Genomic DNA, 14,613 nt, shown 5'->3' with positions numbered 1-14,613 from the left:
TTATGCCATAAGTCTTTTAGTAGTGGCCAAAATTCAATTGGGGCCAAATGTGTATGTGGGAAACACTGCAGCTGTAATGTTTTTTTTTTGTGGAGTTGGTCAGTGATGACATTGATCGATCAGTGACTTCATGATATTATGACAGATCACTTAAAAGGCTTAACACGATAAATAAATATAGACTTCAATTTTCAAGGTTTGTGGAGTAAAGGCGCACTTTATTATTCTGGAAAAAACAAAAATACACAGTTTTTTTTAAATTGATGTATTACCCCCGAAATACTGTTGGGACCAACAAGCTATAAGAGAATAGTACATAGAGAGTTCTGTGACCTATACTGCATGCCCTTGCTGTTGCAACATTTTAATAGCCGTGGTTGCAAGACTCCTACAAATACTAGTGTAGATGTGATCTCCATTAAAGTTAGACTGAAAGTCAACACCCACCTCACGGTCATTGTGCCCTTTCAAATCCATTGTGCAGGGCCAAAAGAAATATGACTAGCCTAATGCTCTCCGACTGCACTGTACATCATCACTAAATCGACTGCACAAAAGAATAGACTTCATATGATCAGGGATTCTTGTATCACCTCTAAAGTGGAAAATGAGGCTTCATTGGACCACAGGAAGCATCAGGGGGGCTTTTCCCTGGAGGGCTCATTAAATTATATTTTGTTTTTGTTAACTTGGAAATATTTCTTTTCAAATAACCCTATCTCTAGTATAGTCACTAGCATGGGGTTGCAATCAAGGTATTTCTGGAATGTATGATCAGTGGAGAGCAAGCACACCTCAACCGATCAGTGTCAAGATCACCGAGCTGGAAACACTAATCCCCTTTTGGACTTGTTAGAGAGCTAGAGTTGTTTGTTTGTAGAAAGGTGAACATGAACAAGGAAAAGTGGGAGATATTTGAATAGAGGACAAGACAAGCAGTCTAATAGCATTTATTTCTAATAAGACTAGGTTTGGTTTTATTTTGCTGAATTCATGTTGGCACCATGTGGTTCGGGCAATACAGTACAGACGTTAATTTTGAGATACTGGCATGAACCTGTATTTTATTCTGAAGCATCTGTGCAAATGGAGTGCCGTATCTTTTATTTTTTTACAAAATCTCTGCATGCTTAATGCTTCGACTGTCCACTGTATATCCATTTGGATAGTGAGTTCTCTCTCTGACCATGCATTTAGCCTGCCTAGTAACTTCATTATAATGTTAATTACAGCAAATTCAATAGACATTCACTACGATGCAAACTAATATGGAATAACGGCTGGTCTATTCAAATAAGAAATTGTTTAGCAGGGTGTTTTGTTTTGTTTTAGTTTTTTTTATTTATTTTGTTTGAAATCAATTTGAGGCACCGCCATTTCTTAAATCGACAACTAATGTGTTTCACTATGCCTTCCTCGCTTCTTTTATTCTCACTGCTAATCCAGATTCCAAATTTGTCTTTACAACTCATTTACCTCTTATTTTCTACATCAGCAACATTTCCACCTTTTGTCTCAGTCTCTGCCACTGAGTAAGCATTTTTAATTCCCATAGGAGGGTATGAAATTACCTCTCGAGGTGAATGATTATTTGAGCTACTCTACTTACATTAATCAGATCTAATGCAGTGTTAGATACCAAACCCTCTACATCCGCTCATTCATCAGCTTTTAATGTTTTGCACTTCATTGTAAAAAGAAATATTAGGATGAGCATAGTTTAGAAGTTTGAGTATAATAACATTTAACGACAAAATGTCCCCAAATGTTAAGTCTTTTTTAGACCACGGCCTTTTTATGAGTAGGTAATATAGTTTTTACTCATGAACATTTCTCCACCAACATGGCCACCAATGTGACAATAAAGAACAATGTCGGCTCCTGCAATATAACAATAGTTTTACTGACGGACCAGTGAAATGGAAGTCACAGTATAGTCAAAATGTGATTATAGCTAGATTTTCCAGAAAAAGCTCACATAGAGAAAACTTGCAGAATCCAATAACAACATCCTTTCCAAGCATCAGAAATTTTGATTCTCATTTACACAATGTTCAGTGGACTTGATTTTAAAATTTTGCATGCATTCATTTTATTTTTCTCTAATGTGACCTTTAAGTGTATAAACAAGTAAACACATGCGGTGATCTTTCTGCAGAGCTGCTGTGAACAGCCTGCTTGCGTCAGTCAGTAAACAAACAAGATTATAAGAAAAAGGTTATTAGAAAATGTCAGATCAAAATAAAGGCAAATTAGGACTAGTAAGTAGAAAGGGAATTGAAGAACAGATGCATTAGATTGGACAAGAAACCATTGCAGACACACTAAGCTAGGATAAATGTGCAAAAACTAGTGGAGCAAAGAGGAGAATTAAACAGAGAAGACTAACACACTTGCAGAGCAGAAAGCATATTTGTCTCTTCATCCTCCTGAGAACTTTCCTTGTTTCCCCATTGGGGCAGTTGGATAAGAAAGTCTGTTTGATTGGCTTACCTCTTTGCCCGTAGCCATGGTGGCATGATCACAGTGGGATGCTCACTGGAGCTGAGGGACACTGCTGGATAAGATCGTAAACACTTCAGAGTATACAAAGGAGTCATACTATATGTGAATAACAATTATGCTGCAATTTTTTCAAATTTGAAGACAACTACACAATCTGTCTGAAACACATCTATATATATATTTGTCTTAAAACTATCTAGGTAAGGCCATTGAGAACAGATTTTTATTTCCAATGCCAACTTGGCAGCTGTCAACAGACTGAAACAAAGAAGTCAATGAAGTAGTAAAGCCTAGCTAACCACTGCCTTTCAATGCTTTTTCCTTTAGTTATTTCACTGACATCCTGGCACGCAGGTACGACAGTCATCAAAGGGTATTTGGTAACTTTTTGAATACTGCCGAAGCGAGCAAAGACAGGCTCCGCTTTGCTATCGCTAAATAACTAATTGAATGACGTTGGCCAGTGTATGGCGAGAGATCATGGAGATTAAAGTATGTTATTTTAACCTAAAACTAACACGTACGATTTAGGTCGGCGGCCGGTTGCACAAATATCAATACATAGAACCTTTAGAGGGATCCTGCATTGGTCTCTTTGTTAAAGCCCCGATTATAATATGACACTTATGGCTTGTACCAGAGCTGCATGTTTGATGCTTGCAACAACCCAATCTGCATCAAAATCGTGAAAGAATTCAATGAGTTATAATGAACTGAGCCAAACACAAACACTATATATTGTATATCTATGGCGCTCAAGAAGAAGCATGCATGATAACTAGGGGTGTAACGATTCATCGATACACATCGATTAATCGATATAATGCTCTACGATTTATTGGCATCGATGCTAAACGTAAACATCGATTTATATCGCCGTGTTTGACCTCGGACATTAGACGCGACTTTATTTTGAAATCCAGTTCATTGTTGCTTGCTTCCTCTTTCCGGGAGCAGTACGCGGCGTGCTGTGTTGTGAGCAGAGCAGGCACGTGAAAGGGGAGCCGACAACTACGCGGCTCCTGGGCTGGTGCTATGGCTAGTGTCCAAGAAGACGAGGAAATTCGCTCCCCTTTGGGCTTCAAGTCATTCGTTTGGAAGCACTTTGGATTCCAAAGAAAAGATGGCTCAACGGACAATTAAAATTATTGTAAATAAATAGTTCAGTAATGCACTTTAAAGTTAATGGTATTACAAAAAAAGAAAGAATATTCATTTTTCTTTACTTATATGAGAAAAAATATAGGAATTCGATAAAGTTCAGTGTTAAAATAAGCACTTTGTATACTACAATACTCTTGTAATTTCCTAAATAAAGAGTTTGCAGTACCTTGTTGATTTTGCGTATGAATTGTTATAAATCAGGATATTGTTCTATATTTTTTATTTAAAAAAAATAAATAAAAAGAAAAATATTGATCGTGGAGCACTATATCGTGATGTATCGTGAATGAATCACAGCAGGCTTTAAGATATCGGCAATAATCGTATCGTGGTCCTTTGTATCGATATGATATCGTATCGTGACAAAACCCGCGATTTACACCCCTAATGATAACCCATCCAGCTTTCACCGCGAAGACTATTTATCATTATTTTGCAACACTAACATGTGTCTACCTTTGGGCACAATGTAATGTGAGATTCTACTTAATGGAAGCCATTTTGAAAGAAAAAAAATACATTTTCAAATAAGTGAGTATCTGACTTTTTAAAATGTTTGAAGCAATGCATGATGGAGCACTTCTCCAATAGGGCAAATTTTATTTAATTTCGGAAATTATGTGTGCACAGCATTAGTAAACATGCTGCAGATCTATAAGGGAGACAACGGTGGACATGGAAATTAACAATTGCATATATTGCTTTATTTCACAAATATATTAAAAAGAAAAAACTAGAATGCGCTCCTTCACACATACTAACAGTTTGTTTTGGTCTTTATCATGGGGCACTGAAGTGTAGTGTTAGATTATTTTACAAAGTCACAGTTTAACATGGTTTATTTAAAAAAAAAATGCAGTTTCTCTCATCTCGGTGCTGTTCTCTGCTGCAGCTGAATGAGTGTGGTGAAAAATCTCCTGCACACACAGAAGCAGAGCGACAGAATCTTCACGTAGCAAGTTAGTACTGATTGATGGTGATATGCTATAATAGTCCCAATAGATTGATGAGGCTTTGATATTAACCTGAAAGACCCAAAAAATTACCCAAAAAGCAAATAGAAAAAGAACAATGTGCAGTCATACATCCAGGGAGTATGATGTTTGATAAAAGATAATGTTGGCATATTACCACCAAAACCAGTGGGTTTTAAGAATACATTTATTTTTCATGCATCTACATCATGTTTATCCATGATAATGGTTTGCCACCTGCCAGAAACATAAGAGTTAGTGAAAAGGAACCTGGAATCTGATTTTTATGTATTTATATTTTACAAGCAGTGAAAGGAGACTGCTACAGCTTTATTTTTCACACAAAGTGGAGGTTATTGCAGCATTGCAGGAACTGGGGCTGTTAACAGTGGCACCAGGAGCAGCAGAATCCATTCATCATCTTCTGTCTTAAGGGCTACATACAGTACTTGCTGAAAGAGCACACCTCGCAGATATGAAAATCAAGGACAGTTGTCACAGTCCACTAGCTAAAACACAATTCCCCCCCCCTATGAGCAAGGGTAGCAGGCAACAGGTCTTTAGTCTGTCAAGTAATCTCTTGACATGCCGTTTTTTTTCCCAATTGATAACGCTGGAGGCAATTACAGATTGACCTCAGAATTCCGGGAACAGCCAGCAACATGGTAGTCCTTTTGCCTCTGGCAACGAGCCACCTTTATATTTGTCACACTCTTACACAATGAGCTGGCTTCCTAGAATCGGACAAAGATGCAAGACAACGGCGACTGTTGTGATGCATACAGTACTTTGTGTCAAGCCTGAAACTTGACTCCTCTGGACCCACCATATCAGCATTTCCTATTTGCACACCTCGTCCCAATTCTGTTAGAGTTCTGAATCGATTCTACGTTTGTAATATTGTCAGTGTGATCAAATTCCTTGTTGCTTCGCTGGGTGAAAACATGCCATTATCACATGAAATCACTGATAAGCAGACATTTATGTGTTGCTGGATGTTTTTTCGTTTGTATTAAGGGTTTGTTACTTATTATTATAGGGCTGGAATATGAAAGTTTACAGTAGACCAAACCATATTCAAATGTCCTTGAGAATCCTTGCTTCGCAAACATTTTTGTACTTGGAACAGTTGCTTCCATATTGACAGAGTATTGAAGGGTAAGACTCAGACTCTAATCTTTGCTAAAATCTTTATTTATACTCCACATGCTCATGACTAGCAGCAATAATGACAACTCTATGTAATGCCTTCAAAGTCACACTATAAAATGTCTGTGCAAAGTAATCTGCAAAGAATGTTATAATTAATGAGTTTCCACATTAAACCATCCATCCATTTTCCCTCCTTATTAAAGATTATGATTGTGTGGCATGATCTTATATGCCCTTTCAGTACTGTCGCGTCTAACAGGCTTTTATTCAACTTGAAGAGCACACCCCATAGCTTACTATGTTTAAAAAAAGCAGTTTCTTATATTGTTATATTTTTGTGGGATTTTACATTATATTTTTCTGTTAGAATCAGATTCTTGATTCAAAGATTTTTATTGTCTTTTCACGATAGCTCAGAGCTAAAAAATACATTTCTCTTGCACAAACGTTTTGTACTTCCACTGATGCTAGTTTCAAACTAGGGTTAGGGTTTCAAACTATTACTAGGGTTTGAAAATAGGGTTAGGGTTTCAAACTAGGGTTTCAAACTAAGGTTAGGGTTTCAAAGTAGGGTTTCATAGGAGGGTGAGAGTTTCAAAGTAGGGTTTAAAACTTGGGTTACGGTTTCAAACTACAGTTAGAGTTTCAAAGTAGGGTTTAAAACTAGGGTTAGGGTATGGAAAGTATGGGAAGTCTTGGCCCAACAGCAGGAGATAATTCAGTTATGCCAATGATTTTTTTTTTTGTGCGAAAGAAGATTATGAATATACAAATGTAATGTTGGGGATGGGTTGCAGTCTAGCAGCAGGAAGAAGAGTGGGAAGGTACTCGACAGAGTTTAGCATCTTGACAGCCTGATTTATGAAGCTGTTTGTTGTGGAATGGGCCTGGAGGCTCAGTACCTTCTTCCTGAAGAGGAGTTTGAAGTGAGAGTGTAAGGGGTGGTAGGTATCACCAGAAAAAGTGATGGCTCTGAGGATGTTGCAAATATCCGTGTGGGAGGCCACCAGTGATTTTGCTGACTGTAATCACTATGCGTCGCAGAGTCTTTCGGGGGAGGCTGGACAGCTTTCATATCATATAATGATGGCCCTGTAGAGCACATGATGTGAGGTGGGATTCTGGGAGGTAATGGAATGTTTGAGGCTTCAGCAGTGTGGTCTGGTCCTATCTTGACCAGGTTTCTCTTGAAAAAGAGGTTCTTTATCTAAATGTGATCCAACCTGGTTAAATAAAGGATAATTTGAAATAATACTATAAAAAAAATAACTCATAGCTGTGCAATGGCCAGGGGTTTACTTTGTAAAATATATTTAAAATTACAACAATAATAATGGATTAAATGAATTAATTTCTACAATGATTCGGAGGATTTGATGCACACTGCTGTCATATTTATGAATGTAATACAATGACATTCCGCACATATAAGTGATCTATTTATCTTGCGGCAATAGTTAGATGTGGTTCCAGAAGGCTTAATGTTCAGATGACTTTATGCCACTAAATTGTCAGGTGTCGAAAGAAACTTCCACAGAACATGACACAGGGCAGACCAATTTCCCCAAAAGACCAAATGAGGCTGGCATCGACATGAAAATCAAGATGGACCGTCTACGAATGTTCTGTTCGGGGGTCTTGGGTTTAAATCCAAGATTCAACCTTCCCTGTGTAGAGTTTGTATTTTATCTCTGTGCTTACCGTACATAGATTGTCCTCATCTCTCCTTCAAATTCAGCTGTGATAGGCTCCAGCACGGCCATGACCCGTGTGAGGATAAATGGTACAGAGTATGGGTGGATGAACTCTAAATTCATATTATTGTAAATGTTAAATGATTGAGAACATCTTTTAACTGGCACTGCTCTCTGTTGTGTGGATTAATTGTGATGCGCTGCTAATGCCTTGGGACGTACCGAGGAGACGCTCACCTTGCACTTTCTCAATGCAGATGGGTGTTGGTGAGAAATGTGTGCGTATGCTTTCCTTTTTAAGAAAAGCACATTTGCACATATGACGAGAGTTGTGTCAGCGTCTTTATCTTGTACATTTGGTCTGCTGTATAAGATCACTTTGTGGTATGATGACGGCTGTAGAGAGTTGTTAACCAAAGTGCGACAGTGTGCGAGCAACATATGCGTATAACGGCAACAAGACTAACATATCAGCTCATCTGTGAAACTTTGAATCCCCGCAATTTTTTTTTTATTAGTCATTTAGTAAATAAACAGAATTAAAATGCAAACCTGAAATGAAAACTGTGACCATACCAACCAAACCGTGGATTTTGTGAACGGTTCCACTCCTAAATATTCACAATGTCAAAAATATTAATAGGAATTTGTAAGAAAATCACACTAACTCAAAGTGGCAGCTCAAAACAGGAGAATCTGACATTCAAAAGAACTCAGACCATAAGTACGTAGTAGGTAATGACAAGCTCTATTATAGGAATGTGCACAAATATGTGGTGATTTCAATGGAGTTTTGAGTAGACGTGAGATATCAATCATCAAAACATAATTTTCAGACCCTTATAAGAGTGTTGTCACCTGAATGAGGATCTCAATATACGTGACGTACTGTATGTTAGGATTTGATTGCGAATGTGTCGAGTGGAGGCAAACAGCCTTCCTTAAGTGATATGCTCAGAAGTCTATGAGCATTAAATAGACTGTTAAGCACTACGGTCAATGAAGCATATCTCGGCACTGTATCAATGCCTCCGTCGGTAATGTGCTGCTGCTCTCTGACTCCGTCACGTACGGCAACAAATGAAGGGTCTTAGTAAACTTCAGCCCAATTGAGACTGCCTAGCTAGCTTGTTTGTCTGGTTATAGTAAATGTTTGTCTTTGTTTTATCATCATTTATAGTTAGTTATCGTATTTTTCGGACTACAGTTTATGCCGCTCCAGGGTATGTTGCACCAGCCAAAAAATGCATCACCTAGAAGAAGAAAAAGCAAAAACGTAAGCCAACGGTAGACTAGTAGAACTCTGACTCTCCCTCCAAAACCGCTGATCCTATACGTGGTTGCATTTGCAGATACTTTATGCTCCGAGCGCGCACTGCTTCAATCTGGCCGTGAAAATTCACACCATTATTCAAATGCTCCTTAGGTTTCTTCTTTTATTGTCTTTTGTCAGTTGGCAGAGCCTTTTGGCGCATTACCGCCGGTGGAAAGAAAGTAGCAGTAATGCACAGAGCATTAACACTATTGGGGACCAGGGATTTTATTCAATTTTTGATCTAGACGAGTCACACTTGAGTAAAAGTCACAGGACTAGCCAAATCATGAAGAAGAGTGTCACTTATAGACCGAGGTAGTTACAGTTTATTGATTGAACTGTCTTCCTTTATACCTAAGTGCTACCATGAACCCATGCCATTGTAACTGAATACTTCTTTATTTGCTATTGTATAATTTTGGCACAGACATTTGAGACTCTTAGTCAGACTATGTCAATTGGGCTTTAGAAGACATATTACAAGAGGTGCTCACATAGTTTCTCACCAGGTAGTTTTCTTACATCTGAAGTGATTTCAATATCTAATGGAATTGCACACTTTGTTGAACAAGGGCTTGGACTTAACCATGCAGTCAATTAGTCATAATTACAGTAGCGGCACTGCTGAATAAAATACACCATGTAGATTTTTACAACGGAGTCCTCATTTCAGACAACAGATGCTGCATTGCATTTTAAATAGACTTTTAATTGAAACACAGAGATGCATTTATATCATTACCAAAATAATGCCACAGATGAATTGAAAAACTTTAAATGAACATTTGTCAAAATGAGCTCCTTTATTGGGAGCTATGCTTTCAAATTCCAGAAGCATCTATATCAGTCTACTTTCATAACAGGGTACTACTTTCCCCTTGTTCTCACTTTCAGGTTTTTGCCTGCGTTGAGATTGTGTAATGGCGAGTGCGATGGCCATTTAATGTTTTTTAGATGGGTACATTGAAATATTGATAGCGGTCATGGGAAAATGAAAGGCCATCCTTGTGACTGAATATTTTAAGAGAACTTGCAACGATTGCGGTAGAGACAGACACAGTTGTGGAAGAGGAAAACAACATGAAAACAGCACGACTCGTTTTTTTTCTGATGCAGTCTTCTCACAAGCTTATATCTTAAAAACAAAATAATCTATTTCACATGATCAGATAGTAGTTTCACATATGTGTCTGAACCCCATCAAGCCAAGCACTATCTAGCCATTTGTCATCATCACTGACATCATATGAGCACCATCACCAAAATTGGCAACATACTTCTGTAAATTTTAACAATTTTTGGCAGGACAACGGATTTGAACTGGAACATCATATTTATGTCGAGATCTGGGTCCCAAGAGAAACACGACTAAAAACCTACTAAGTCTGTCGTGATGACAGTTTTGCATTCTAGCGAATGATGAACCAATGACTCATATCCATATGGATAAAACCATCAGTCTAGAAGAAGGCATAGTGACCCTGTCTTACTCGCCAAGTTTGTTTTCTGCATCTTTGTCTTTGTGCTGCTCTCTTCTCTAAGCATCTATGATTGCAGTTCAAATTGCATGCCATATAAAATAAGGTTATGAGTGCAAGTGTGTCCAAGTCGGAGTCCTTTTATTATTCCATCACCCTCTGATTCATGTTAGATGAATCTCTTGTCGAATGCAATACCCAGAACAAGTCCTATATCAGATAGACATCACTACCTCTGCCATTATCACTGACCTTTCTTTTTCTTTTCTCTCTCCCATCTGTTCTGCTGCAATCATTTAAAGGAAGCAGAGGTAAGTTGGTCTATTATTTTTGGAAGATCTTAATTCATAAGTATGTTGAAACACAGCACAGCCTACAGTCTTACTGTAGCCTACTATAAGGCATTGCTGTCGGGTTGGAGAGCCAATTTGGTCATTTGAGGCCAAAACAGCCTCAGCTTCAAACATGGGTATAATTGTTCTGCTTCAAGGATAATGTTAATCAACATTTAGCCTTTTTTATGAAGGATCATCAGCTTTCGGTCAGACACATATTTGCCTAATCTATAGTGAGTGTTAGTTATTAATGGAGCTAACATTTCACTATGCCTGACTTGAGCGGTTTGGATCATAACATTTTGGGGACGTGATGAGATTTACTCATCAACTGCATTAGCAAGGTCAGACAACATTTGAAATGATGTCGAAGCCTGGCTCATTTCATTCTAAAAGGTGTCAAATTTGTGGAGCAGAAAGGTAATACTTTCTCAGAGTTATAAAAACATTGCTTGACTGCCAGGCTATAAAATCGATGGACTTTACAATCAAGAAATTTCCAACTGCTCCGACAAATCTCAACAATTATTTTATTGCATCTTCACAGACTTTAATCTTTCCCTGGTCAGTGTGAACCTCTGCAAGTTGCATCTTATTTAAATAAAACCCTTAAAGGCATTAAAAATGACAAATGAATCCAGGCATAATCCTGTAATCCTGGGCAACTGTACTCCAAAAAAAAAAAAGAGTTTGCTGACTTCATGGTTACTTTCAGAAAAGGTGTTACAGGAGCAGAAGCAGTGCAGAAAAAAACACTTTGTTTTCCATTCAGTCATATCTCATTTTTATCCCAATTTCTTTTTTTCAAGCACTGGAACCCTGATAATATGTAATATTTTGCTCTGATTGCAGTGCTTCACTATAAAATCCTACTTTATTATTATTATTATTATTATTATTAAGTACAAATAAATAAACACAGATAAAACGTCACAAGCAGGGCTTAAATGTATTGTTTTTTAAATTCCCCCTTATTTATCTATAGTTTGAAAGCCTTCTGTTATCCTAGTATTTGATAGGCATGAACAATTCATTTGTAAATCTGAGTGATAGGTATAAAACAAAGAAAAGAGAAATGAGGCTACCACTGAAGTAGGAAGACTCAAAGGTTTTATGTCATTTCCACTTTACTTAATTTCGTTGTCCTCTTCCCTGTAAATGGAGACAAAGATAGAGATGCTACTTTCAAACTCGGGCAAAGTTTTCTCTGTCTGATGCACTTTGTCTCACCGACATAGACTTGACACATACCTCTGCTTCAGTGTCTGCTTTGGATGCAGATGCCATCATGTCTGCGTGTTCGGGTTGGTAAAGCGGTCTGAAACAACTTCGGGCTGCTTCTATGGTAGCATATTGAAAAGTGTAAATATACAAATGAGTGGGAAAAAAGCGTTTGATTTGATTTGATATTGATTTGAATGCTCCAATATTTGTTCAGTAAGAAGTAAAAACACTTTGCTGGAGGGCAATATTCTAGTGACATGCTCAAAACTGTGTTCTAACAAGTTTTCATGTTGTGTTTTCATTCAGGATGACTACTTCAAAAGCTGGGCCCCTGCCAGGTCTCTCGACCAAGGTGAGTCTTTCATATAAATTGAATATATAATCAAGGATGATAAAATATATTTGTAGCCATTTCAAATATACTGTAGTTGTCTCAGACATTTTTTTTTAATCCTACTGTCCCTAATATAATAGATTTCAGTGAAACCAGTAATCAGACCAGTGTTACTTGTGTATGCTTGCTGAAGATGGTAAGCGTGCATAACGGTAAAAACAATAGCAAATATCGGCCGTTTGACAGATTATATTTGGTCGATGTTTGAAGGGTCTTAATCAACCTGGGGCCTAGTTTATTTAAGCATCAACTGTCATGCCACTCCGGTGGCGTTTACAAAATGCAATTAAGAAACTCAGGACTGAAAGTGTGCGTCATGTGTGCTTGTGCGTGCCAGCAGCAAAAGCTGATTCAGTTATGTGGCGCTTACAAGCTTACATTTGCAGCACAGTCAAGTCTGCGATATCAATCAGGAGTGAGTAATGCTCTTAGACATTGAGTAAGTTTTCACGAGACTCACTTATTTCAGACACTTGCTCATTCTCTGTGACAAAACCACACAGGACTGATTGGATTGCTCCCTCTTTAAGATGCATAACCGAACTTAGTTGGTATGTACGATCAACACAATAAGGGAAAGACGCAGACTTTTTGAAATAAGGTACCAAATAAGAATAGTATTAAATCTTTGTAAATTCTACAATTACGGAAGATTCTCAGAGAAACAAGAGAAAAAAATCAATCTAGTTTTATTCTTGTAACCAGGGAGCAAGAAATTAAACACATACCAAGATAGTTCAGGGCAGACATCTACGCTCCGTATCGCACGTGCCGCTTAACTGTCGTCATCCTCAACTCCAACCAGCCATGCTTTAGCCGCGTTTGCAGACCTTCCAACAGAGCTGACGCATCCGCCGAACAAAACGTGGCCATGAAAAATGCTGCCCAACACAGGTGCAAAAAACACAAACATCCCATGGCCGTCAAGTGGCAACAGTCAAATTGCTCAGACATCCCCTCCATCAAAATCAGTGGTGCCACACACATGCTGCTGAGAAGTCACAATCATCAAGCACAGATGTCACTCGCTCAAAGAATGTCACAGTCAAACCGCTGGAAAAGTCCACAAAGGATCCACACTTTAGAAAGAAAAAAAAACACACAAAACAAAACACAATTGACAAAAACAACAGAGCGCTTGAAGAGCTTTTGAAGACGTCTGCCACTATGGCACCATCTTAAAAAAAACTGTCCCAAAATTATCAACCATTGAGTATTTTTCACTGCCTTTTGCAATTGTTCTCAGTCAGAACCCAGAGGAGCGTATATGCAGTGAAACATAAAAAATATGAATGCTGTTTTGCACGACTAACATTTCTTGGTAGCTTGTGATGTATTGTCCATGTGGCAACTGCAATTTTATTTTACATATTAGAAATATAAATAAGCTTTTTACTGAGAGGATAAAACAAAATTCTATACCAACATGCCAAAAAAATGCTCCTCAATCTCATTTGATTTTTTTGTCCATTCTCCTGCAGCGCTAATGGCTTCGTTGCTACATATAGCCAACTGCTCTGTTACTGGCACACTGACAATTTCACCATGCAAACAGTCTTCCGGAGAGCAATGGACAGGAGAACTATTAGACAGCAAGTGAATAAAGAAAATCAATCTGACAATTTGGGAACAATTGGTGCATTTCTGGGCCTGTATTGCTTCTCATGAAGTTAATTTTCACCCAGCTGGTGTGGGGCAATTTTCCCTGCCAACCCACAGCCGCTGAGAGCATAAACGCCTTTGTGATAAAACGTACAATTTGCAAAATGTTGGCGTCCTCATGCTCAACAGAGGCACCTTGTCAAAAATCTTGGTGAATAGTCCAAATCAGCAGTAAATCAAAGCATCAGCTTGTATTTGTTTCCTAGCAGCTGAAATGTTCACAATCTGCTGTGAATATCAAAGTCCCTGTTCAAATGCCAGGATTTTATAAAAATGACGCCAGTATGAATCATTCCAAACCCTCTCAACCTTTAATGTGACCTATAATAAATGTCGACAATTAAAAATGCAAAATAATATTTTCCTGATCAAAAAATACATGCAGAGTTTTTAGGTGAAAAATGCTCCATCCTTAGCAGACCATTGGTTTAAGTTTGTGATGATAAAGTGGGGTGGGTGTTTGCTTTTGCGACATTTTAAAAGCCCTTTTGCATGGTGGTGGCCCAATGCCAACATTAAATACTGTGAATTTTTTTCCCATATTAAATTACCGATTTGATAATATTTTCGGGAGGTGTGTTGATTTAAGAGTTCAATATTATATGATGGCAATATACGGTATAACACGAGTTGAATGAAGCCATGTTTTTTTTTTAATTTCCTGAAAAGTTGTCATTTGACAGTACGAGAATTCTGCCAGACAGCGATAAGACATT

The 14,613-nt window shown here is 38.0% G+C and overlaps 1 protein-coding gene across 3 annotated transcripts in view; it reads left to right on the top strand.

Moving 5' to 3' along the window:
- spock1 (SPARC (osteonectin), cwcv and kazal like domains proteoglycan 1) overlaps window positions 1–14,613 on the top strand; it is a 64,714-nt gene that overhangs the window by 16,229 nt on the left and 33,872 nt on the right. For 2 of the 3 annotated variants that reach the window (XM_037261385.1, XM_037261384.1), the window contains exons 3-4: window positions 10,585–10,593; window positions 12,148–12,193. In XM_037261385.1, coding sequence (XP_037117280.1) covers window positions 10,585–10,593; window positions 12,148–12,193 — 55 coding nt within the window. The remainder of the gene's footprint in view (window positions 1–10,584; window positions 10,594–12,147; window positions 12,194–14,613) is intronic. The other variant, XM_037261386.1, reaches the window with a different exon arrangement.

Source organism: Syngnathus acus, chromosome 10 (genome assembly GCF_901709675.1).
Source record: "Syngnathus acus chromosome 10, fSynAcu1.2, whole genome shotgun sequence".
Lineage (NCBI taxonomy): Eukaryota > Metazoa > Chordata > Actinopteri > Syngnathiformes > Syngnathidae > Syngnathus > Syngnathus acus.
Note: the sequence above shows the minus strand (reverse complement) of the source record. Positions and strands in the feature narration are given on the sequence as shown.